General features: G+C 46.7%; 1 protein-coding gene across 5 annotated transcripts in view; it reads left to right on the top strand.

Annotated features, from left to right (window-relative positions):
- The window catches only part of MEGF6 (multiple EGF like domains 6), a 207825-nt gene that overhangs the window by 157643 nt on the left and 23555 nt on the right, over positions 1-26627 (top strand). For all 5 annotated transcript variants that reach the window (XM_081870733.1, XM_081870734.1, XM_081870735.1 and 2 more), the window contains 16 exons: positions 3881-4003; positions 5568-5690; positions 6697-6864; positions 7679-7810; positions 9541-9669; positions 10594-10722; positions 10867-11001; positions 11607-11741; positions 16341-16466; positions 17431-17562; positions 19592-19720; positions 19806-19937; positions 21551-21679; positions 23145-23273; positions 23375-23503; positions 25179-25307. In XM_081870733.1, the coding sequence (XP_081726859.1) occupies positions 3881-4003; positions 5568-5690; positions 6697-6864; positions 7679-7810; positions 9541-9669; positions 10594-10722; positions 10867-11001; positions 11607-11741; positions 16341-16466; positions 17431-17562; positions 19592-19720; positions 19806-19937; positions 21551-21679; positions 23145-23273; positions 23375-23503; positions 25179-25307 (2109 nt within the window). The remainder of the gene's footprint in view (positions 1-3880; positions 4004-5567; positions 5691-6696; positions 6865-7678; positions 7811-9540; positions 9670-10593; positions 10723-10866; positions 11002-11606; positions 11742-16340; positions 16467-17430; positions 17563-19591; positions 19721-19805; positions 19938-21550; positions 21680-23144; positions 23274-23374; positions 23504-25178; positions 25308-26627) is intronic.

Genomic DNA, 26627 nt, shown 5'->3' with positions numbered 1-26627 from the left:
GCACACAAACCAACCAGGGTATGGAGGCAACCATATGGGTTATTTTGGCCTAGCTGCTAAGGGCAGCCAAATAAACTGTGGACCCCTGCATGATACCCTCCATTTTAGGGGCATGGCCTTGAGCAAGCAAGACACACATGTGGAGAAAGCACGGGTCACCTGCCCAATGGAAGCCAGGGTGGATCTTTGGCCCATCAGGGATGTCTCTCCCTGAACTACCCCACCTGACCAGGACCCCAGGGAATGCCTTCTTGGTATACCTGGAAGCTTGCAAGGTAGGGTTAGGGAACATTTTTCAGCCCAGGGTCCACATTTCCTTCTTTGCAACCTTCTGAGGGCCACATGCCAGGGACAGGTATGGCCAGAGGCAAATGTAGGTGGGGCAATGCATCTAAATGTTACCTTAATGAAGCCAGTTTCTACACATGCGTGTTCACCCTTCTCTATCCATCCAGACAAGTGAGAAGCATATATATTGCACTTAATAATAATAATAATAATAATAATAATAATAATAATTTATTATTTATACCCCGCCCATCTGGCTGGGTTTCCCCAGCCACTCTGGGCGGCTTCCAACTGAATATTAAAAACAATACAGCATTAGACATTAAAAACTTCCCTAAAGAGGGCTGCCTTCAGTTGTCTTTTAAAAGTAAAATAGTTGTTTATTGCCTTGACATCTGCTGGGAGGGTGTTCCACAGGGCGGGCGCCACTACCGAGAAGGCCCTCTGCCTGGTTCCCTGTAACCTTACTTCTCGCAATGAGGGAACCGCCAGAAGGCCCTCGGCGCTGGATCTCAGTGTCCGGGCTGGACGATGGGGGTGGAGACGCTCCTTCAGGTATACAGGACCGAGGCCGTTTAGGCCTTTAAAGGTCAGCACCAACACTTTGAATTGTGCTCGGAAACGTACTGGGAGCCAATGCAGATCTCTCAGAACTGGTGTTATGTGGTCCCGGCGGCCGCTCCCAGTCACCAGTCTAGCTGCCGCATTCTGGATTAATTGCAGTTTCTGGGTCACCTTCAAAGGCAGCCCCACGTAGAGCGCATTGCAGTAGTCCAAGCAGGAGATAACCAGAGCATGCACCACTCTGGTGAGACAGTCCGTGGGCAGGTAGGGTCTTAGTCTGCGTACCAGGTGGAGCTGGTAGACAGCTGCCCTGGACACAGAATTAACCTGTGCCTCCATGGACAACTGTGAGTCCAAACTGACTCCCAGGCTACGCACCTGGTCCTTCAGGGGCACAGTTACCCCATTCAGGACCAGGGAATCCCCTACACCCACCCGCCCCTGTCCCCCCAAAACAGTACTTCTGTCTTGTCAGGATTCAACCTCAATCTGTTAGCCACCATCCATCCTCCAACCGCCTCCAGGCACTCACACAGGACCTTCACTGCCTTCACTGGTTCTGATTTAAAGGAGAGGTAGAGCTGGGTGTCATCTGCATACTGATGAACACCCAGCCCAAAGCCCCTGATGATCTCTCCCAGCGGCTTCATAAAGATATTAAAAAGCATGGGGGAGAGGACAGAATCCTGAGGCACCCCACAAGTGAGAGCCCAGGGGTCTGAACACTCATCCCCCCCCCCACTTTCTGGACACGGCCCAGGAGAAAGAAGTGGAACCACCATATAACAGTGACCCCAGCTCCCAGCCCCTCAAGACGGTCCAGAAGGATGTTATGGTCGATGGTGTCAAAGGCCGCTGAGAGATCCAGCAGAACTAGGAAACAGCTCTCACCTTTGTCCCTAGCCCGCTGGAGATCATCAACCAGTGCGACCAAGGCAGTTTCAGTCCCATGGTGAGGCCTGAATCCCAATTGGAAGGGATCCAAATGGTCTGCATCCTCCAGGCGTGCTTGGAGTTGTTCAGCAACCACCCACTCAATCACCTTGCCCAAGAATGGTAAATTTGAGACAGGGCGATAGTTAGCCAAATTGGCCACTGGTCCATCTGGCCCAATACTACCCGCCAACACTTCTCCAAGATTTTAGGCAGGGATCTTTCCAAACCCAACTTCCTGAGATTCTTTTAACAGGAGGAGCCAGCAGTTGAACTTCTGCTCCCTTACTCCCAATGAACATCTGAAGCTCTCTTAGACTGAGTCAGGCCATCTAGCTAGGCATTGTCAACACAGACTCCATGTTTTCAGAGAAGAGACTTTTCTAGCCCTGCTTGGAAACGCCAGGGATCAAACCTGAGACCTTCTGCGTGCTCGGCAGGTGCTAATACCACAGGCCCTGGGAGACCTGGCTTCCTTTGCCTTCCCCTCCATCAACAACACTAGAAGAATTACTGACAATAACAAGGTCTCCATCTCCAAGCAAGCTGCCAAAAACTCAGCGCTCCGTCAAATTGTAGGTTGCCTGCTGGACAAAGGCGTGTGCGTAGGTGTGTGTGTGTGTGTGTGTGTGTGTGTGTGAGAATGCCATGATCTCAAATGTCTGTATTTCATTTTATATCACGCCGTGCTGAGTCCCAGTCTGGCAATTAACCTAATCAGAAACTCTCCGCAGATCTTACCAGCCAGGCATTTCCTGGATAGGGAACTGGCTCCGCCTGTGTTTAAATGTTTATGCACCGGATGCATCTGAGCTGCGCGTGTGGAGCGTAGGTCTGTCTGGGTCAGTGCCCAGAGCATCCAGCGGGATCTTCAGAGGACCATTAAGTGCAATTTTGCCTGCATCCTTTCTGCATTGAGGTTGTAGTTGCTGTCCCCCTGCCCCCCCCCAGGGATTTTCTCAGCTTTCCCATGTCCAGGGGCAATTACTCTGGATGATTCTATTAAATTTCATAGCGCTGAGGGTGTGTGATGGGCAAGGAAGGTTTAGCAGGGCCTGGAATACTGTTTGCACTTTCATTTCAAGCCAGTGTAATTGGTAGACAGTATCTATGGGCAACCTCAGACTTGTATAATAATAATTTATTATGTATAATAATGGGTTTCCCCAGCCACTCTGGGCGGCTAGCAACAGAATATTAAAAACACGATAAAGCATAAAACATTCAAAACTTCCCTAAACAGGGCTGCCTTCAGATGTCTTCTAAAAGTCAGATAGCTGTCTATTTCCTTGACATCTGAAGGGAGGGCGTTCCACAGGGCTGGTGCCATTACTGAGAAGGCCCTCTGCCTGGTTCCCTGTGATCTCACTTCTCACAGAGAGGGAACCGCCAGAAGGCCTTTGGAGCTGGACCTCATTGTCTGGGCTGAACGATGGGGGTGGAGACGCTCCTTCAGGTATACTGGGCCAATCTGGTTTGAGGTCTGATTCAGCATGTTAGATTGGGCCAGATCTGACATGGTGTAACCCAGCCCTGGCACAATCCAGGCCTTGAACTGGATGGGGGTGGGCCATGCACAGCCCTAAACTTAATTAGGGTTTAAAACCCCAATTAAACATGCAATCAGGGCAATGGTAGCCGGGAGAGGAGGTCCAAGTAGAGATTCTCACCTGCACCTCTTTCTCTCCCCCCTCTACTTTCCCCTCCCTAATTTTGGGAAGTGCTGTAGCTCCCCAGGAGAAAATCTGTCTTGCATGCAGAAGGTCTCCAATCCCCAGCCTCTCCAGATGGGGCTGGGATTGCCCCCCCAACCTAAAACCCTGGAGAGCTACTGCCAGTCAGTGTAGACACTACTAAGCCAGATGCCCCCTTCCCCCACAATATATGCATTTTTGTACACGTCGGTCAGAGAACTGCAGGGCAGCTGGTTTTCAGTTTGAGAGGTAGGAACTGGGAAGATTCCCGTTGAAATGCCAGCAGAGCCCAATGCCTCCCCTGTTTGTGTCTTAGGGGGAGGGCCAGGTAAACCTGCTCCTCCTTCACACTGCCCTTCGCAGGGTTGATGCAGGCTGACAACCATTTCTCTTTCGACCAGATACAGACGAGTGCGGCGCTCATTCTCATTGCTGCCACCAGGATTGCTACAACTACCCAGGGGGTTACGAGTGCGTTTGCTTCGCTGGATACAGGCTGAACGCTGATGGCTGCAGCTGCGATGGTAGGGAGGTGCTATGCGCTCAGCCGGACTCAAAAAATAGTTTGGCGTTGCGCCCTTCCATTCGCTTTCAGCTCCTGCTCAAAGGTCCACATGCTTTTTGTGTGTGTGTGTGTGTGTGAGCGTGCATCTAGGGATGGAGGCATCTGTCAGTTTCCCAGTCTTACTTGTCTGGTTCATCTTACTGACCTGTAGTTCAGAGAAGGGGAAACACAAATGATCAAGGGGGTGGAGCGAAAGGTGGCAGTGCTTGGGAATTTGCAGCTTAGAGGAAAGGGAGAGTGAGCAAGGTGACATGTCAGAAGTCTTATAGAATGTACGCATGGAGAAAGTGGTTGCGTGGCGAGTTCCCGCCTCCCCCACGGAAATAAAGACACAGGGCACCAGTATTTTAGGTTAATGGGCAAAATTAGGCCACAACTTTATTGATTACAGGAAGTGAGCGGTATTGGCTTAGGCATTGGTCCTATCGACTAACCGGCTTCAGCCTGATTGCTAGAAGACCAGCAAGGGTTAACCACCAGTAGGGGGAGTCCTGCTGATGTACATCAACTAGGAGCTCCCCCGGGGTCACCGCTTGGAGGCGTGCCTTAGGCCCACACCTCCATAGGCTTCGGACAGGGCAACGCCCCCCGGAATCCTTTACCAGACTACCCCTCGATATGGGGGAAGGTGATGACGCTTCCTCCCCCCCCCCACTCATCTGCATAACAATACCCTTAACAATGCCTAACCGCCACTCGAGCAATAGCTCGCCGCCAATACCCTCAAACCTGTAACCAATCCCTAATCCCTGAAGATATGTCGGCTAACCAGATATCATTTCCAGCATCCGAAAGATGCACGCCATCATCTCTGAAGAGGGCCTCCATGCTAAACTGGATGCTGAAGCAGCTGGGGCGCTGGAGCGGAGAAAGAGGGAAATCCTCAGGCGCGCTGGCCCTAAACAGCACAGGCCACGCCTCCCAGGCCAGCTGATTGGCTGGCAAGGGAGATGACATGCCCGAGGATTCCCTGCTCTTGCAGGGGCTGAAGCCCACAACCCCACCTCCTCTCCAGCTCGGAAGTGGCTATGAAGAAAGTTTTCCTCCCTCTCTCTCATAGCACAAGAACTCGTGGGCATCTAATGAAGACGAGTATTGAAAGTTTCAGGACGAATAAAAGAAAATAATCCATATGGTGCACAGTTAAAACTATGGAACTTGTTTGCACAGGAGGCAGTGATGGCCACCAAAATGGATGGCTTTAAATGAGGGTTAGACAAATTCATGGAGGCTATTGATAGCTACTAGCCATGAAGGCTGTGCTTTGCCTCTATAGTCTGAGGCAGTTATGTTTCTGAATCCCAGTTGCTGGAAACCACAGGAGGAGAGAGGGCCCTTGTGCTCAGGTCCATCCAGCTTTTGGGCTTCCCATTGGGTTGGTCATTATGAGAACAGAATGCTGGACTAGATGGGCCATTGGCCTAGTCCAGCCATGTTGCTTGATTCTTACATTCTGAAGATTTGTAGCTCAAAATTAAAACTAAAAAAATATATATGCATATATGCCTCCTTTAATTTTTAAGATGTGGATGAATGCTCTTCAAATAACGGCGGATGTGAACACCTCTGCCAGAACCTGGTGGGGTCTTTCCACTGCAGCTGTCAGATTGGCTACAAGCTCGATGAAGACCGAAGGAGCTGTCTCTGTAAGTGACTTCTTCATCTTTCCACCCGTTTCCTCCTCCTCCTCCTCCTCCTCCTCCTCCTCCTCCTCCTCCTCCTCCTTCTCCTTCTCCTTCTCCTTCTCCTTCTCCTTCTCCTTCTCCTTCTCCTTCTTATCAACACTGGAGGCATTTTACTTCTTTAGATTGAGAGCCCACTCAATCTGAAAGGCTTTGTGCACATGGTACAGGAAACATCAGCAAACCCCAAAACAAAACAAAACAAAACAAAACAAAACAAAACAAAACAAAACAAAACAAAACAAAACAAAACAAAACAAAACAAAACAAAACAAAACAAAACAAAACAGCTCCTTGGAGCAAATCAACAAAGAAATTAAAAGCCAACACAGCACAGTGGCTCTTTGTTATACCTACTTACATTTGTTTGTTTATTACATTTTCTTTCCATCCTACCTTCCTCTAAGAAACTCAGAGTGATGTACCTAGTTCTGCCCCCTTCTCATTTAGTTCCCAATTTTATCCTCCTCCTTGGAGTAGATGATAGGAGCTGAACCGAGAACATTCTGCATCTGCACAGGAGCCCTTTTCAACCTAAGGGCAACATTCCCTTCTAGGCAACTTTTTGGGGGCCGTATTCCTGAAGTGAGCCAGAGCCTTTTACCTTCAGATGGCAGGATAGTTCCTATGTGTACTTGCACTCCCCTAAACTCTGTCCTCCATCCAGGCATTATCCGAAGGGTCAAATAAAGAGGTCCTCCGCCCTGACCTAAAGCACATGCTCTATGATTAGTGACCCTTCTCAAGCTATACCTAAAAATGTAATGCATGAAGAAGGGTCCATATGCAGAAGGTGTGTGTCATTTTGGAAAAGGGCATTTAGATTCTTTACAACATAAAACAATATAGACCATTGTACACTGCTCAGCCCCCATATTGAGTTTATTTCTTTTGGTGAATGATCAGACCATTTTTCTGGGTCCTTGGCGTTCCTTAAATGTCCTTGGCGTGGCTTGCTTTTTCTCCGCAGTGCTCGATGAACCCGTGGAGGCCCTGGATAGCCGGCGTCCCATCTTCCGGCCGCTCCCCCATGTGGCGGTCCTGCGAGATGAGCTCACCCAGCTATTTGATGAAGACTACCTTGATGAGGAGGAGGAGGCAGAAGCAAGAGGAGAGCACACACTGTCTGAGAAATTCAGTAAGCACACATGGGACCCACAGCAAAATATTGCACTGTGTCCTCCTTCCTAAAATGAGCACTCCTGTTCATGGCTGCGGTCGCCGGCCAACTAGACATGCCCTTTTCCCAGGTAGTCCATTCCATTATTCATTTCCCTGGTTTTCTCTTCCTCCATCAAAACACACACCAGTAACAATCACTATTCCACTAAACATGCGTACTTTTTGTTTCTGTTGTGTGACAAATGTGTATGTCCTGCAGGTTTACTTACTCAGATTTCATTCTATAGGGTCGATAGCTTGCAAACTCCCAAGTTTGTTACTGAACGCTTCCCTTTCTTGTGATTATCCTGTAGGAGAACCATAAAAAATCATGCAAAGTTAGGCATTCAAATCTATTTTATTTATTCTGAACATATTGCACTCCAGTACTGGGAGATGTGAATTCAGTCTTTGTGATTTCCAGCACAAAATGACCTGATTTGCTAAACTGTGGTTTGGAACTTAGCTATCCACAATAGCTTCTGTGCATCACTGAATCTTACGATGCAGATGTTTAAATGAATCAAATGATCCATTTACATCATTATTCCGAGCAAGAGCATTGGCCCATCTAGCTTGGTGTTGTTTACACAGACTGGCAGTGGTTCTCCAGGTTGCAGACGGGACTTTCCCCCCAGTCCTACCTGGAGGTCCCAGGGATTGAACCTGGGACCTTTGGCATGTTAAGCACGGAGCTAGAAGCCTCCCCCAGTTAGCCCTCATAAAAGTATTGCACTACTGTTGCCTCTTGGTTCAAGGTTGAGCTCCGTAACAGTTTACCTTTCTTGCAGTCTGCTTGGACGACACCTTCGGCCACGACTGCAGCCTGACATGTGACGATTGCCAAAACGGAGGGGTGTGCAATGAGGACCGGACAGGCTGCAACTGTCCTGCTGGCTGGAGCGGGATCCTCTGCAACCAAAGTGAGTTGGGAAGGCAATGCCCTGGCAAACGATGGGGCCGCCTTTTATGACCTGTCAAAGTGTTTCCTTCCTAGAGGCCATTAAACGTGAAGAGCGTCAGGGCAGTGGTGAGCCAGCTGGCTTGGAATAGCACCAAAGGCCTGCATTTTATCATGTTTACCTTGGACTAAGAGTTACCTGGCAAAAGCGCTCAGTAAAGTTGTGCGGAGGCCGTTGCTGCTATCTGCCCCTTGAGATCCCAGTCTGCAGTCCAGGCATTTTTGTGTGCCTTGGATCTGAGTGTTTGCACTCAGACAACAGCTATAAACCTATCGGCGATGAATTAGAAGCACTGCTGGCTTTTGAAAGGCTAATGAACTCTTTATATGACACCAGTGGGAACCTTTGGGGATTCTGTCTCCCAGCACAGTGTCTGGCCACTCTGGAAAAACAGAGACCACCACTCCCCACTACCGCCACCTCCCTCAAGGGGCCAATTGAGTCTGTAGGCAGAATTGAGTCATGCCTGTACCTTCCCTGCCCATTCACCTGACACTAAATGAACTGATGCCTATCTAAGAAGAAGGTCTTCTTTTTTCACCTTTCGCGAGAAAGCAGAAGGCCCATCCAGCAGTTAACCACATGTCTACAGGAAATTTGCAAGCAGGACCTGAGTGGAGTAGCACTCTTGCCACTTGTGATTCCCAGCAACTGGGAGGCATACATACCTCTGACGATGGAGGGAAAGCATAGGGCTTTTATATGCCTCCTCCGATCTGATTTTAAGACCCAGGCTGGTGCTTTGGAGCAGCTCCATTGCGACCCAGGATGAATCCTTGCATTGCAGGGGGTTGGGCCAGATGGCCCTTGATGTCCCTTGCAACTCTACAAGTCCATGGGTCTATGTAGTCAGGAAGGGAGGTGCATCTCCTTTGCCCTTCCTTTTAACAGCCCTGGATCATTCCGGATGGACTCGATCCCATCAGAGGGATCCAGAGTTGCCTCAACCGGCTTTGTATAAATCCAGGGTTGGACCCAAATCAATCTGATTCAGTGTGAGATCTGTGAGATCCAGCATTTGATTGAAGCATATCCCTGAAACATAGCCATTGTGGCTGGTAGCCAGCAACAGACTTACCTTTCATGAATCTATCTAATTCTTTAATAATAATAATAATAATAATAATAATAATAATAATTTATACCCCATCCTCCCTGGCCAGAGCCAGGCTCAGGGCAGCTAACACCAATAAAATTTCATTAAAAACATAATAAGAAAAAAAGAAAAAGAAAAAAACAATTTAAAATACCGGTTTAAATGCAATTTAAAATGCAGCCTCATTTTAAAAGTCAGAACCATAAGGGGAGGGAAACAAAAGGGTCAGACTGAGTCCAAACCAAAGGCCAGGCGGAACAGCTCTGTCTTGCAGGCCCTGCAGAAAGATGTCAAGTCCCACAGGGCCCTAGTCTCTTGTGACAAAGCGTTCCACCAAGTTGGGGCCAGTACTGAAAAGGCCCTGGTCCTAGTTGAGACCAACCTAACCACCTTGTGACTTGGGACCTCCAAAGTGTTGTCATTTGTGGACCTTAAGGTCCTCCGTGGGGCATACCAGGAGAGGCGGTCCTGTAAGTACGTGGGTCCTAGGCCGCATAGAGCTTTAAAGGTTTTGAAGTTCTCCTCTGTTTCCACTGGCCTGGCCCATCTGTTTCTAGTATCTCATGGGCCTTCTCTGCCTGTCTCCTTCTCACAGCCTGCCCAGAAGGTACCTTTGGAAGGAACTGCAGCTCTATCTGCCTCTGCCAAAACGGAGGCACCTGCAACCCGGTGACAGGAGCCTGCCGCTGCCCGCCTGGAGTCAGTGGGGAACTGTGTGAAGACGGTAAGGCTCAGACCTTGCATGTGCTTGTTGACCCGTAGCGTCAACAAGCACACGTCCTTAAGCAGCTGTGACCATTCATCAGGGCTCCTAGATAGGTGTGCATGGATGCTCAAGGATGTACAAACACACTTCCTTGTTGAATGTATGGGAATGGCACCTCTGCATGATTGTGAAATAAAATACAAATGCTGCTTTCAATGGAGAGAACAGAGATTGAGAGGCATAGGGACTACAATGTTCCTAAGGCCACCAAATGCATTTTCATGGCTGAGTAGCAATTGTCACCCAGGTCTCTTCGATCCTGATCCCTCACTTTTGTCACACAATGCCACATACTGTATTTCCCCCCACCCTGGAGGTTATTTAAGGGGGGGGGAGACGGATGTTTTGTCCAAAGCTAAGAAACAAAAATGAAATCCATTAACATGACCTCACAGCAATAGTTAGGAACATATGGAAGCAATTTGCTAGGAAAGGCAACTCAAGAAGAGCAGGAATGAGTCCAAGAGGCACCTGATACTGCATTAATTTCCCTCGCTCCACACAAGAAAGATGTGCAGCCATTTTTGGCCTTGAGGGTAATAAGATTAAGACTAAGCAAGAAGGTATAAACAAAATTCAAAATCGGTCTGATGTCCCAGAGGGTCCTCTGATATCAGCAGGAAATGGAAAGGACTTGGTTTGAGCTGCCTTTAGTGATTGGGATACTAAAGCATCAAGGATTTAGCCCAGCCTTTCTTAGCCTTGGGTCCCCAGATGTTCTTGAACTACATATCCCATCATCCATGAGCACTGGCCACACTGGCCAGGAATGATGGGAGTTGTAGTCCAGCCACACCTGGGGACCCGAGTTTGGGAAAGAGGGTAGCCTACATCAGCCTATCATTCTGCTTTGACCATCTTCATTTGTTTGCTTGTTTCCAGGCTGCCCCAAAGGATTTTTCGGGAAGCATTGCAGGAAGAAATGCAACTGTGCCAACAGAGGGCGCTGCCACCGAATCTACGGGGCCTGCCTGTGCGACCCAGGCCTTTATGGGCGATATTGTCATTTAGGTAATCAGCTGGGCACCTTGTTCGCCTGGGGACATTGAGAGGGCTCTTGGGGTCCCCCCAATAAGTGTATTTCCCCTCCCCAAGTCCATTTACTTTTTTTTCTTGATTCTCTCCCCCCTGCCCTTCACTCCTGTTCTATGTTAGCTTGTCCAAAGTGGGCCTATGGCACAGGTTGCTCTGAAGAATGCCGGTGCACACAAGCAAACAGCCTGGAGTGTGACAAAAAGGACGGCACTTGCGTGTGCAAACCCGGCTTCTCCGGTGACAGATGCCAGAAAAGTGAGTTGCTTTTGTGCAGTCGGTTTCAGGTACTCAGGTTCTTGTAGGGGACACTTGGGAAGCTGCCTTCTGCGAAGTCAGAATATTGATGCACCTAGCTCAGTGTTGTCCACACTGACCGGCAGCCGCTCTCCTGGTTTTCAGACAAGGCATCTGTCCCAGCTCAACTTGTGGAGACCATTTGCAGGCTCTACACCACTCTGCTATGACCCTTCCACTGTAGATGTTGCCGTACTACAACACCCATTATCCATGGCAGCTTAGCCAATGGTCATGGATGATGGGCATTGTAGTCCATCCAAATCTAGGGCCCAGGGATGAAGGATACTGACTGTCTATTCTGACCGGCGTTGGATCTGTATTTTTCTTTCAGTGCAGCCTCCCTAACCTGGGGGGGTCCCCCAATATTGTACTCCAGCTCCCATCAGCCCCAGCTTCAACAGGATCCAAGGTTGGGGAGGACTATTTTAGTGGGGCATCTTGTGGATTAAAACCCAGGAACTTTTTGCATACCAAGGCTGTTGTTGTCCACCTGTCAGCTGCCCCCTCTCTCCTCCCTGTCCAGCCTTGCATTAAATGCTTGATGTTGCTATCGCCCTTCTCAGAATGTGATCCAGGCTATTACGGCGCCAGGTGCAGAAGCAAGTGCGATTGCCCCTCTGGTTCGCCCTGTGACCATGTCAGCGGAGAGTGTCAGAATCAGTGCGCAGCAGGCTACCACGGGGAGAACTGCAGCCAGGGTAAGATCTGCTTTGGGGTGTACATAGGAAGAGCCTGCTTGATCAGGCCAATGGCCCATCTCATCCAGCACCCAGTTCTCACAGCAGCCTGTGGTGGACCAGCAAGCGGGATTTGAGCGTGAGAGAGCTCTCCTCTTGTGTTTCCCAGGTGCCATCGTTGCCTGTAGGCAGGCGACAGCTTTGTTGCACAGGTGGGGAACCTGAAGCCCAGATGCGGCCCTCCATAACTTTCTCATTGGCCTTTAGCACTCTCCCCAGGCCACACCCCTTCTTCTTAGGTCACACTCCTCCACAGCACTGCCTTGAGTGTGTTTCTGACTGGCTGGAATGTTTAATGACCATCCAATATTGCAGGGCCTGTAAGACAGAGTTGTTCCACCTGGCCTTTGGCTTGGAATCAACTTGATTTCCTCCCCCTCTTTCTTTTTTCCTTTCTCCTTCTGTGATGGAACTCCTATTTGGGGACTTCCCTGGCTTTTTTCTGGCCCATGTAGGACCAGTATGGATAGTTAGCCTTGGTGAAAACTTGACATTTTCATCTCCCAAAAAGTTTTTGATTTGAGTTTCCACTGAAATGAGGCTGCATTTTAATGCTTTAATGTTGTATTTTAATCTTGTTTTTTAAGTTGTATTTCAATCAATTGTTTTTATATCTGGTGTTAGCCGCCCTGAGTCCAGTCTTGGCTGGGGAGGGCAGGGTATAAATAAAATTTATTATTATTATTATTATTATTATTATTATTATTATTATTATTATTATGTGGCGCTGTGGTCTAAACCACTGAGCCTCTTGGGATTGTTGATCAAAAGTTTGGCAGTTCAAATCCCCATGATGGGGTGAGCTTCCATTGCTCTGTCCCAGCTCCTGCCAACCAAGCAGTTCAAAAGCACACCACTGCAAGTAGATAAATAGGTACCACTGTGGTGGGAAGGTAAACGGTGTTTCCATGCGCTCTGGTTTCCTTTTTTTAAAAAAATGATATTTATTCAAAGTTTCCAGAATATATAAATACAAAAAAAACCCCACAAAAAATACAATAGAAAAAAAGATAAGAAAAAGTAAAAAGAAAAGAAAAATACACATCCCTTATTACCTCTTTTCATTTGCCTGTTTCTTGGACCTCCTCACACCTCCCTTTTTGTATTCTAACTTGATTCGTTGTTTCAGCAAATTCTTCCCATATTTCTCAATTTTTATTTAAATAATTTGTCTTAACAACCTATCTCATTAATTAATTCAACATATCCTTTCCATCTTTTACCATATTCTGTTATTCAATTTACCTTACAGTAATTTATTTAACCTTATCTTACCTTAAAAACCTTAAGATTCAAAGTTTAAACCATATTTATACATAACTCCTTAAATCCTTTCTACTAAAGCCAATTAGTTCCTTTCCAGCATTTCCCCTGATATTTCATTAATATTACACTAATTCCATAAATAATAAAAAAAGGAATTTTTCCCCCTAATTATTATCCAACATCCCTTCTTCCTGGTTTCGGGTTATGTCAGTCCTTTCTATGCATTCCATCCAGTCCATCAATCTGGTGATCTTATATCCGAGGCCCTTAAGTGTCTTCTATGCCCCTTCTGCAGATTTTCTTGTTCTTGTTTGTAGTTGCACTCTTCCTTGCCTTTTGTTGGTTTCTTTCTTAATTTCTTCCCTTTCTCCTTGGGGAGTGGGTCTCCGAGGGATTCCAACCGGTAATAATCTCCATTTTCCTTCATCAAGCCAGCCTATTCCCCACATTTCCACTCCCTGTCATCATCGTTGTATTCCAAAAAGTGGTTGTCCAAAAGGTAATTGTCAACATGTTTCATAGTCCCACCAGAGTTAAGAGCTTCCTTAACTCCAAACACTTCCAGGTACACTCTAATTTCAATCTTCCAATGCAGCAACTTTTGCTCCTGCAGGACTTTGGATCTCTCCATTTGTGTTGCTTGGGGTGCAATCACAACCTCTTCCATCTTCCTCTGCCCTTGCACTTGCCCAGTCAAACCAGTTTCCTGAGTTGGTCGCCGTATAATTTCTTTATCTTTGTTTCCTGTTAATTCATATTCACTGGCTACGGCAGTCATCAAGTCCAACTTCTCATTCATCAAATTCATCCTCTCGTGCAACTGCTCCAGCAAAGCATTTGTCTTGTCAAGGGCAGACACCAAAATTTCCTCCCAACACATTTCTCTTCAAGGTCAAGTGGCTGGTCCCACGATCCCAATCTCGCAGCGCTCTGGTTTCCGTCACGGTGTCCTGTTGCTCCAGAAGCTGTTTTAGTCATGCTTGCCACATGACCCGGAAAACTGTCTGTGGACAAACGCCAGCTCCCTTGGCCTGAAAGCGAGCTGAGCGCAGCAACCCCTTAGTCGCCTTTGACTGGACTTAACCATCCAGGGGTCCTTTACCTTTTACCTTTTTAAAATGTCTTTTACTTCCCTGGAGGGAGGGTAGCATGGGCTGTGTGAGTGTGCTTGGAAATCAGCCTGTTGTACACGGACAAAATTTGCATTAATTCCTCTGTCCACTAGCATGAAAAACCTCCCTACTCCTTTACTAGACTTCTTTTTCTTCAGGGTATGTCTCTAGTTATAGACTCTGAGTGGGCTCATTTACCTTTCCAGAGTTTAAATAAAAAGAGAGCGCTGTGATTCCTGCATTTCAGGGGGTTAGACTGGATGACCCTTGGGGATCCCTTGCAACTGTACAAATCTATGATTCATCAAGCTGATTTATTTAAAGTATTTGCATTTTATGGAATAAATAAATAAATAGTGTGTGTTCTTTTAATTGGGCAACATCGATATCTGAGCATTCATTTCATTTCCTTCTCCTTTTGGATCTTAGCCTATGCCTGATCAAAGCTTTGAGTTTTTGTTTTGCAGAGAATATGTCTCAGTCCCCCAGGAAGAATCTCACTTTCCAGTCACAGAGAAAGCAGGAATCCTTGCTAAGATCTGTCTGGATCACAAGTGCTATGTTGCAGCAATTTGGGCTGATTGGGGTAGGGGGGTAGGCAGTGGTATATAATGATGGACCGGGTGGCTTGAAAGCAACACAAGCATCTTGGTGGAAATTTCAGGCCCCCAAGGAAGGAGGGACAGGAAATAACGTAAATTTTTTTAATGGCAATATTGAGCTCTGGACTTCGATACAAAATCTGGAAGCTATTAAAAGGGAAGAGAAACATCTGTCACCTATTAGCTTAGAGGAAAGAATGCACAAAAGTGATGCTGTTGTTGCTTTAGATCCTTAAATCAGTGTGTGTGTGTGTGTGTGTGTGTGTGTGTGTGTGTGTGTCCCCACCAATTCCTGCCCCCAATGGACTTTTTTGATTGTGTGCTTGCAGCTCAGGGCTTGCATCTGTGCAAGACCTGCCCCAACATAAACGAGCGCCTCGCCTTTGCACATCCACCAGGCTGCTTCTGTAGTTTAGATCATTTTATTTATTCATTGGTTATTTAAAATGTTTTGGGCTGCATCCAACCAAGGCCTACTCAAGGGGGGGGGGGTCCGCTGGATGGGATTCAGCATAAGGCAATAGTTCTGTCTGCATAAACCTTTCTGCTTGCCTGACAGAAAAGTGTCCACTCTCGTCTTCCTCTCCCATGCACTGTTCTGCAGCAGATGACCCTCCATGGCAGATTTGGAGAGAAGTCCCGTTCTGCTAGCACAACAACTTAATTGAATCTGGCCTGGTTAATTAATATCAATTAACCATTAATTGATATTAACGGGCCTAAGTTAGACTGTGATTCCTGTGTTGCTGGGTGATTGGATCTGTCTATAATTCTGTGATTAATTTCACTGGGTCTGCTCCGAGGAGGAATAGTACTGGATACAACCCAATCTATTCATTTATGCTGACATGTGCTATTTGTTTACTTTTTATGATTGTGACATGTGCACTATTGACATGTGTCTTAATCCAGATTTTAGTTTCCTTGGAGGCTTTTAAGCAGAGTTTAGATGGCCACTCGCAATGTATTCCTGCATTGCAGAGGGTTGGGGTCCCTTCCAGCTCAACAATTCTATGAGTCTCATAATTTTTTGCATGTTGGTGTTGAGTTTTTATTACAAAAAAGTGGTAGATGAATCCAGGGTAATAAATAAACAAACAAACTAAAGAATAGTTGCTAATAGCAGGAGCAATCAGGTCTCTCTTCGTCCAAATGCCTGAAGATGTATCTTAAATAGCCACCTAAAATTATTAAGATGTGGGCCGGGTGTGCCTCTGCAAAGAGGCAGTTCTGTGTATGAGGAGCCACCACTAAAAAGGCCCTTTTGCTGGAAGGGGGTGTTTTGCTTCTTTTTGGGGGGGCTGCCGCTGTCCTCAAACAACCACATTCGTGTTTAATCAGATTGACCATGGTGACTCCATGTCCTTTTGCTACTGGGTGTCCACAACATAACAGGCAAATGCCACATGGCCACTCTAACCGATCAGATTAAACATTGTCGAGGACAGTGAAGGCAAAGATGAGAATTGGATGGAAAACAAATCTGGGCAGATAATCTTGGCGTCGAGAGTTTCAGAAAAAAATCCCATCCCTAGGGACATGTGCGTTCTCTTAATCGCTTCATGTCATTTGCTTTTCAGAATGCCCAGAAGGCAAGTTTGGCATGAACTGTTTACAGACCTGTTCCTGCGGTGGTTCGCAGTGTAGCCGCTTCACCGGGCAGTGCCATTGTGTGGCCGGGAAGACTGGTGTGGATTGCAGCCAAGGTGAGTAAGGGAAGTACCATGTCTCCACCTCTGAACCCTTGAACGCTCCCTGCGTCACAGGAAGGAAGAGCTAGAACTTCTCACAGCTTGAAGATGTAAGGAAACATCGTGCCCATTGATTTCACACAGTGCCCTATGGCATTTTAATTTAACTAATTCAGCTTAGTTATGGGCAGAGTAGACTCACAGAGGTTAATGCAACTGAGGTTTATGGAGCCAGCGTGGCGTAATGTTTAGTCTATCAAACTAGGACCTGGGAGAGACCAGGGCCATGAAGCTCACCTTGCCTCTCAGCCTAACCTACCTCACAGGGTGGTTGTGGGGATTAAATGAGGAGGAGGAGGAGAACCACGTATGCTGCAGCGAGCTCTTTGGAGAAAAAGGTGGGATATAAACACAATAAATGAATAAGTTATTCACGCTCATTAACTTCAGTGGGTCTACTCTGAGTAGGACTAAGCTGGACACAACCCTGTGGTTTCCCCCTGCCCTTGTTATGCTGTTGGGGGATGGACACATTCAGCATTATAGGTAGTATTGAGGGCTAGTCCTATTCAGAGTAGACCCATTAAAGTTAATGGGCACAATTAACTCATTCATTCATTGTGTTTGCATCCCACCTTTTCTTCCAAGGAGCTCACAAATGCCCTTGCACACCCTCACACTCACCATCACTCAACCATGTCCTTGCAACAACCACATCACTCCAGCCACTTGATTCTTCCTTCAGTGAAACCTTGACAATGTGTGATTGTGTGGCTACTTCCTCCTGCCTGCTGCTTGTTTAGGAAAGACCCACCCAAATGGCTCTGGTGTTCCCATGTGTGCCACAGGTGCTCAGGACTACCTCATGGGGAAGCTGCTGTGGGTGATGGGGAGCCTAGCGCTGCCTAGAGGAGAACCTAGAGTCCATTGCCAATCCAGGTCTTCAACATTCATTCTCTCTCTCTTTCTCTTGATACAGATTGCCCTGAAGGCCACTGGGGTAGAGGCTGCCAGGAGCTCTGCCCAGAGTGCAAGAACAGTGCCCGCTGTGATCCTGCCACTGGCACTTGCTTGTGCCTTCCTGGATATACAGGCAGCCATTGTCAAGACGGTAAGCAGCTATTGTCTTTAGCAGGGTTAGAAGCAACGGCAAGGATACCTGTTCTGCATGCCAAAGGTCCCAAAGTCAATGCCTGACATCTCCAGGTAGGGCCAGGAGAGACTCTTGGCCTGGAACCCCATAGAGAAGTATAGACATAGAATCATAGAACTGCAGAGCTGGAAGGGACCCCCAAGGGTCATCCAGTCCAACCCCCTGCAATGCCATAATCTCCATTAAAACATCCATGGCAGATGGCCATCCAACCTCTGTTTAAATACCTGCAGTGAAGATAGAAGTGCAGCTCAGGACCGCAGTACCTCAAGGACTGCCTTGTCCCATATGAACTTACCCAGTCCCTGAGATCATCTTCTGAGGCCCTCCTTTGTGTGCCTCCTCCTTGAGAGGTCCGGAGGGTGGCAACATGAGAACGGGGCCTTCTCTGCAGTGGCTCCCCATCTGTGGACTGCTCTCTCCAGGGAAGTTCACCTGGCACCTTCATTATACACCTTTAGGTGCCAGGCAAAAACATTCCTTTTTAACCAGGCCTTTGGTGGATCTTATTGACACCCAACACCCTTTTAGAATGTGGCTTGGGGGGTGTTATTGGGTTATTGCTTTTGGTTTGATTTTATATGCTGTGGTCTTGTTGCGAACCTCCCTGAGACCTCCGAGTATAGGGCAGTGTATAAGTTGAATAAATAATAATAATAATAAAATAGTTGAATTTGACATGTGTGGTCAACGGAAGCAACACCCAGTGTGGATTCTTCCAAGTAAGTGCAAGTGAAATGAATGGGTGTTGTGTGAGAGCACAGTGCCAGCTGGGCTCCCTTGACTCTGCCATTCTCAATGGCACCCCCCAAATGCTTATGGGCTGTACTGCCTTTGCATTGCTCCTCCTCCTCCTCCCATCCCTCCCCAGAGGTGATTTGATGTACCGATCTGGAGCATCAGTTACCTTTGATTGTGTGTGTGTGGGAACGGTTGTATGGAGGATTTAGTAAAATGTTTTATTGCACTGCCCAACCATAATGCCTGTCCTAGAAATAATAATAATAATAATAATAATAATAATAATAATAATAATAATAAATTTTATTTGTATCCTGCCCTCCCCTGCCAAAGCTGGGCTCAGAGCGGCTAACGTCATATAAATAATACAATATACATAAAAACAAGCAATCAAACTATTAAAATGCATCCTAAAATTAATTCAAATAAATTGAAATTAAGATTTGACTGGACAAATGACAATCCTCAGGTTAAAATTGAAAGCGGTTACTCGCCGGGACCAACTATTTCCACTGATATTATAAGGACCTGTGAGCGGGCTGGGAAACCTCCTTCATGCTTGTTCTTATACAAAGAGAAAATGAGTCACACTGAACCCTGACCAAAGGCCGGGCGGAACAGCTCTGTCTTGCAGGCCCTGTGGAAAGATGTCAAATCTCGCAGGACCCTGGTCTCTTATGAGAGAGTGTTCCACCAGGCTGGGGCCACGGCCGAAAAGGCCCTGGCTCTAGTCGAGAAAGAAAATGCAATCTTGCCTGTGTTAAAAAAAATAAAGGAAAGATCAAGGAATCCCAACAAATAACAATGACTGCCTGAGCTTATAGAATTTGCAGAATTAGCCAATTTGACAGCCAAAATTAAGGAATTGGGATGACAAACGGATATGGTCCGAGCGGGAAAGCTTTGGGGAAGGTTTAAAATGATGTGATATAAAAATCAATTTTCAAGTCAGGGTAACTTTTTGAGCAGCGGCGAATTATAACAAAGAGGTAAAAGAAGGGGGGAATGGGTGGATAAAGTATTTGATATGTAGCAAAACAAGGTATATCTAGAATGTCTTGGAATGCTGGGTTGGGGAGTCTGTAAATACCATGTGATGGAAAAACAGGATGTATAAATTAGACATTGGAAAATGCATTAAAAATAAATAAATCTGTGCAAATAGGCATTTGACTGTGTTTGCAATGGACTCTGGCTACAAGCAATAACTGTTTATTGGATTTCCCCCCCCCCCCTCCTTTTGTAGTATGTCCACCTGGATGGTTTGGGCAAGATTGCCAAATGCGCTGCAACTGTGGGAACGAAGGATACTGCCACCCTGAGACGGGGAGGTGTAGCTGCCTGCCCGGATGGACGGGCCACAATTGCCGAAGAGGTATAGGTCTACTCTGAGTAGGACTTAAGTGCAACCCAGTGTCGAAGTCACGATGATAATGAGTCTTCCCCTTCCTCCTCTTCAGCCTGCAATGCTGGCCGCTGGGGACCCGATTGCACCAACACTTGTAACTGCAGCAACAGTGATGGGAGCTGCAACGCTATGACAGGACAGTGTCTCTGTGAAGCCGGCTACACCGGGACCCGTTGCGATCAGAGTGAGTGCCGCCTTCCGGTGTTTTCGAGCCTCCTGCTCACTCTTTGTGCATGTGCGAAGGTGTTGTTAATGTCCAGCCAGCAGAGTGATTATGTGTGAGTGTGAGAGACACACACGCACAGAGAGAGAGAGAGAGAGAGAGAGAGAGAGAGAGAGAGACCAACTGACTGGGAGATGATTGAATCTTGTGAGGTAATTCTGGGATGAGGGCACCACAATGGAGAATGTCCAGTTTCTTGAAGAAATGTGCTGAGCTCCTGAAACTCACCTGTATCAGAGAATCCCGGCCAGATTACTTGAACACTAGGTGGTTCTAAATTGGATTTAAAAATCATTTATTGCCATTACTAACAATCTTTATTTCCAAACTGAATGGAAAATTCAAAATGTGAGTTTTTCCACTCATTCAAAGAAATGTTCCATTAAAAAACACAATTCTTTTCTGTTTCTCATATTTTTGATATTGGGACAAAGTTTTAATATAACCTGGAACAGTCTGTACTGGTCACAGGAAGATCACAGAGAGGGGAAGGAGAGAAATTAGGTTGTATTTCTAATTTTTTTTAAAGGCCTATAAGATAGAGACCCTTTGTTCTATTATAGATTTGGCCAGTCTGTCTGTTTGAAGGAGTAGTAGAAAGTCTGAGAAGTTCATGCCAATTGGGGCAGAAAACATGGAAGTAATAAGCAGGAGAAGAGCTGGTAGTTCTGTAATGGAATGCAATGGGTAGTTTATAGGATATGTGCCTCCTTTAACTGAATCTAAAGCAGCAAACATTACCTGTCTGAAACCAGGCAGATCTGATGCTTTGAAGTAGTAAGAAGCCTGAACATTTCATGCCACATGAATGGGGAAAACACCAACGTTACAGGCAGCAGAAAGACCACCTGAGTCTTCCACTGAAAGCAATATAAAACCAAAAGAAGTTAGGGAACAAGTAAAACAAATAAGCTAGTCAACTTTTCACTTTTCTTGCGAGGAATCCTATTCAGAATAAGGGAATTTCCCTTTAAAAAAGGGAAACGTTGACAGCTATGGTTCTGAGTGAAAAGCAAAACTTTTAAGAATGAACATGACTGGAGCAGCTTGTTGTGAGGAGAGCATGGATTTCAGGCAAGGCAAGGGCTGGTTCAAGGAGGCGTTCGGACTGTGCTTGGGGAGAGCAGACCTCAGATGTTGCCTCAGCAGCTATCAAACCCAAGACTGAGCCTTATATAGCAGCCGCACCCAACTAACCCCACCCTGCTGGAAGGTGCCATTTTTTAGTTAAAGGGATTCCATCAGTCTCCCTGGGGCCAGCGCAATGGAGTCATCCAAGGGTAGCAGCAGTGCCGCCAGAGACGGGGCCAGTGAAAGTGGTTCTGGGGCTGGCCCTGCACGCCCTTCTGCTTTGGAGTCCTCATCTCCCAAAGCAGGGGAATCAAACATCCAAGATTGTGGCCCCACCAAACTCCTTTCCCCTCCTGAACATCTGGGTGGGAGGCAGCGCTTTCCTGAAAGAAGGTGGTCCTTTTAGCAGCATCTGGTTTTACACACCAGCTCTGCATCCTCTTATAAACCCCTCTCTCTCCCTCCCCCCCGCCATTGTTTTTATGTGTTCTGTTTTCCCCAAGAGTGCCCCGAAGGCTGGTTTGGTCCAAGCTGCCGCCACAGGTGCCAGTGTGACAACGGGGCTAGCTGCGACCATGTCAGCGGGGCTTGCACCTGCACCCCGGGCTGGAGAGGGACCTTCTGTGAACGCCGTAAGTAACCCAAACCCAGGACTTTTGTTACTCATACTGCTACTACTAATAAAATCCTCCCCGCCCCTATTCACAGAAGGACCTTTCGATCTGCTCACCTTGCTAGGCTGCCAGTCGCTCTTCAAATGAGGGCTGTGCCAAAAGTTCTCCCAGAAATGTTTTCAGCAGGAAGGTATTGTCCCTGGAGGGGGGTGTCCATTTAAACTCCAGCTTACTCATTTCTCTGCCTCTCCATTTGCCAAACCACAGCAGACTCTTCATAATCGCCTGGTCTAGGAAATGTTAGCTTTTTCTCTTTTCTTTTTAAAGAAAAGAACCTACCTGTTTGTTAAGCCTGGCACCAGAGGTCCTTCTCTAAATATCCCTGCCACTCAGTAGGCTTTCTTTATTACTGCTACTGTTGTTGTTGTTTATAAGTCACCACATGACTGAGTTGCCCAGAGAGCCCTATTTTAGACATTTTCAAAAAAAGAAGAAGATTGCCCAGGATTTTAACTGCTTTTATAACAACAACAACAACAACAACAACAACAACAACAACAACAATTTATTTATACCCCGCCCATCTGGCTGGGTTTCCCCAGCCACTCTGGGTGGCTTCCAGCAGAACACTAAAATACAATAACCTATTAAACATTAAAAGCTTCCCTAAACAGGGCTAAGGGATGCGGGTGGCGCTGTGGGTTAAACCACTGAGCCTAGGACTTGCCTCTCAGAAGGTTGGCGGTTTGAATCCCCGTGACGGGGTGAGCTCCCGTTGTTCAGCCCCTGCTCCTGCCAACCTAGCAGTTCAAAAGCACGTCAAAGTGCAAGTAGATAAATAGGTACCACTCCAGCGAGAAGGTAAACGGCGTTTCCGTGTGCTGCTCTGTTTCGCCAGAGGCGGCTTAGTCATGCTGGCCACATGACCCGGAAGCTGTACGCCGGCTCCCTCGGCTAGTAAAGCGAGATGAGCGCTTCAACCCCAGAGTCGGCCACGACTGGACCTAATGGTCAGGGGTCCCTTTACCTTTAAACAGGGCTGCCTTCAGATGTCTTCTAAAAGTTTGGTAGTTATTTTTCTCTTTGACATCTGGTGGGAGGGTGTTCCACAGGGCGGGTGCCACTACCAAGAAGGCCCTCTTTCTGGTTCCCTGTAACTTGGCTTCTCGTAGTGAGGGAACCGCCAGAAGGCCCTCAGCGCTGGACCTCAGTGTCCGGGCAGAATGATGGAGGTAGAAACGCTCCTTCAGGTATACTGGACCAAGGCCGTTTAGGGCTTTTTTTGTATCTTTAGTATTGCTGCAATAGCTGCTTTTGTCTCTAAGCTTTTTCATCTGTTTTATATTTGTTTTATGGTTCTCTTTTGTAGGCTGTCTTGAAAATCTAGATTAAGTGAATTTAAAAAGAAAGAAAAAGAAAGGTGGCTTTGCTCTCTCATACGCATTGGTGCCAAGACTTATCATGCGGGTTTTTCTTTCCCCAGCTTGCCCTGATGGCTTTTATGGGACGGAGTGTCACAAGGCCTGCCGGTGCCTGAACGGAGCCCGCTGTGATCACGTGACCGGACGCTGCACCTGCCCCGCTGGCTGGATCGGTCCCACCTGCAATCAAAGTAGGTGCCCTGTGCTGGGTGCCAGCCTCTCAGCCTCCCCAGCTGGCTGTGGACATGCGTGAAAGTGGCGGCCCTCATTGTCTGTTTCCCTTCTGCTACAGCTTGCCAGGCTCACCGCTATGGGGAGAACTGCAGCCAGGACTGCAGCTGCTCCAATGGGGCCACCTGTGACCACATGAGCGGCCAGTGCCTCTGCGCACCTGGATGGATGGGAGAGACCTGCCAGCAAGGTATTGCTCGCTAATAATAAGTAAGGAGGCTTTCTATAGCTACTAGCCATGATAGCTGTGTGCGGCTTCCACTGTTGGAGACAGTGTTCTCGAATCACAAGTCAGGTGAGTGCTGCTGTCCTCCAGTTTCTGGTTGGCTGTAGAGCTTGACTTCCCCTTTCCTTTCCTTTTCTGCTCTTGTTAGCATGCAGAAAGTTTTTATCTATTTCACTTCTCTCCTGCTAGTGGGTTGCTTCTAAGCAATGACCAGCAAAAATTCCATCTGTGGTGGAGATTTAGGGAGCACACACACACAAGCGCATAGACACATTCCTAAACTACCTAACGAAGACTGCCCAGTTTAGGAATTCTTGGCACTTCAGTTTGTAACAAAGTAGACTGGGAATGTGTGTGTGAGAGAGAGATCCTGAAGTTTACAGAAGATAAGGGGGGAGTTCAAACTATAAGTATTGATCCAAGAAAGGGAAAGGCACTTTTGGAAAGATTAAACCCAACTGAAGTATTTTGTGACATTAGCATCACTTGCAGACCATTTTGGCTGTGAGTCCTGGAAGGAAGACCTGCAGGCCTTTTTTCCACCTGGTCTGGGAGGGTGGGCCCCGGACTGACTCCAGCTACAAAAACTGAGGCTGCTGAACGGAGACTCTTCAGCTGGGCTGTTATCTGAAGGGTTTTGTTGTGTGTGTGTGTGTGTGTGTGTGTGTGTGTGTGTGTGTGTGTTACTGTTGCTTTTTTTTTTTGTATCATTATTTTTAGACCTTGTCAATGCATAAACAGTTTGGTTGTGTTTTTTGAAATGTAGTCAAATAACACGTTTGTTATGCTGTACAGTGGTGCCTCGCAAGGCAAAAAGAATCCGTTCCGCGAGTCTCTTCATCTAGCGGTTTTTTCATCTTGCGAAGCAAGCCCATTAGCGGCTTAGCAGATTAGCGCTATTAGCGGCTTAGCGGATAAGCGGATAAGCGGCTTAGCGGCTTAGAAAAGGGGGGGGAAAGGGGGGGAAAGTCGGAAAAACTCGCAAGACATTTTCGTCTTGTGAAGCAAGCCAATAGGGAAATTCGTCTTGCGAAGCACCTCCAAAACGGAAAACCCTTTTATCGTCTAGCGGGTTTTCCGTCTTGCGGGGCACCACTGTAGTCATGTATTGCTTTCATTTTGCAAGCCGCTTAGCGCAAGGTCTGAACTGTAAAAGGCAGCATACAAATATAATTTTGTATGTGCTGGGGTGAAGAGGCAGGAGCTGAAAATGTTGTGGGCATTTCCCTCCTCGCAATCCAGGAGGGAAAGAGACCTGCCGTGTTCACAGAAAAATGTTCTTCGCACCTCTCCCCTGTTCAGAATGAAAGGGTGAGTGGCTGTGTGGGTCCAATCCAGGCAACCAATGAAATGCGTCCATGCTTAAGGGGATGTGTTCAATGTTGGAGAGACTGAACGAGAGCAAGCAGGAACTGAGCATGGAGAGCAAGCAGCTTCTTGTGCGTTGCAGATTTCCGAAGGGGCCTTTACCTTTTGTGGGCTTCGTAGGAGCTACTGATGTGCAAATTAGTTTCCTATGGGCGCCAAGCCTGTGGCTTAAACAATTGAGATTCTGAGTCCCTTTTTGTTCCCACTGGAAATTTATTTCAGCTGCGTTCTGATCTGGTTGCTGTTCCCTTTTTTCCTCCCCTGCCCTCAGTGTGTCCCAATGGCTCCTTTGGAGCAAGCTGCCAGCAGCAGTGTCTTTGTCAAAATGGCGGGACGTGTGATCCAGTCACTGGGAGCTGCGTGTGTCCTGAAGGCTGGACAGGACTGGCCTGCGAACAGGGTAATCTGTTTCTTTTTTTTGCAATAATAATAATAATAATAAATTTCTCTCTCATTATTCATAAATACAGTCATACCTTTGAAGGCGAACGGACTCAGTTCCGGAAGTCCATTTGACTTCCAAAACATCCAGAAACCAAAGCATGGCTTCTGATTGGCTGTAGGAAGCTCCTGCAGCCAATGGGAAGCTGCGGAAGCCCCGTTGGATGTTTGGCTTCCAAAAATAGTTTGCAAACCGGAACAGTCACTTCCGGGTTTGCAGTGCTTGGGAGCCAAAATGTTTGAAAACCAAGCTGTTTGAAAACCAAGGTACGACTGTAAATAACAAAACTGCTTAAAACAATTATATGTAAAACCACACAATAAAAAAGCACTATGGGAATGCTTACTATGTTGCTTAGATATGAGGAACTGTAAATAACAAAACTGCTTAAAACAATTATACGTAAAACCACACAATAAAAAAGCACTATGGGAATGCTTACTATGTTGCTTAGATATGAGGAACGTGTTAAAATGTTAAAAGTAATAAAATAAAGGAGCAGGAATGGAATGTTGTGGCTGAAGGGGATTTCTTATTTACCAGTCAGACTTTTTCATACATAAAATAGCAGGAGGGATAAGTTGCATTTGTGGAATATTGATATATAACCAATGATTTTATTTGTGGGCTGGCAAAGCGAAGAGTAACCCTGCTTGACATTTTGGGAATATGTTGTAGTTGAATAAAATTCTATGCGGGGATTGAAATATGTACAGCCAAGGGGAAATGAAGAAGTGATAAAGTGATAAAACGCTAAAATATTTCAAGTATTAAAACAGAATTATGAAATGTATGTTGCACTGGGTAAGGGAGGGAAGAAAAACATAATGGAAGTGGGGTGGGAAGTCAACTTTTAGATTTGTATTAAATTATAATAAATTTGATGTAGATCTGTAAAAAATTTTTTGAAAAGCGATACAAATCAATGGGCCAAAAAAGTAATAAAATAAAAATAGAATAAGTTAAAAACTTATCAGAGGAGCAGCTCAAAGGAGCTGTTCACCAGCCATCCTCTTGCTCCTCCCATATGAAGAGGTTAAAATTGGAAGCAGCCTGAAGGAAAAAGAAAAATAACAATTGGGCATCTATAATTTGAAACAGAAGGTGCCTTCTGAACTTTTGCTGGCAGAGTAAGCCACAAGGCCTTGCTCATGATACTATAGGCTCAGTTTCTTCTTGCTGTTGTCAAACGAGCCTCCCAAATTTGAGGAACGCTCCTTTTTTATTATTGTTTGGAAATCCAACTATCAATCTGGTTGGCTAGACATTTTCAATCAA

Source organism: Podarcis erhardii, assembly GCF_964252035.2.
Source record: "Podarcis erhardii genome assembly, chromosome: 7".
NCBI classification, from domain to species: Eukaryota; Metazoa; Chordata; class Lepidosauria; order Squamata; family Lacertidae; genus Podarcis; species Podarcis erhardii.
This window is presented reverse-complemented; position numbering and strand designations above follow the sequence as displayed.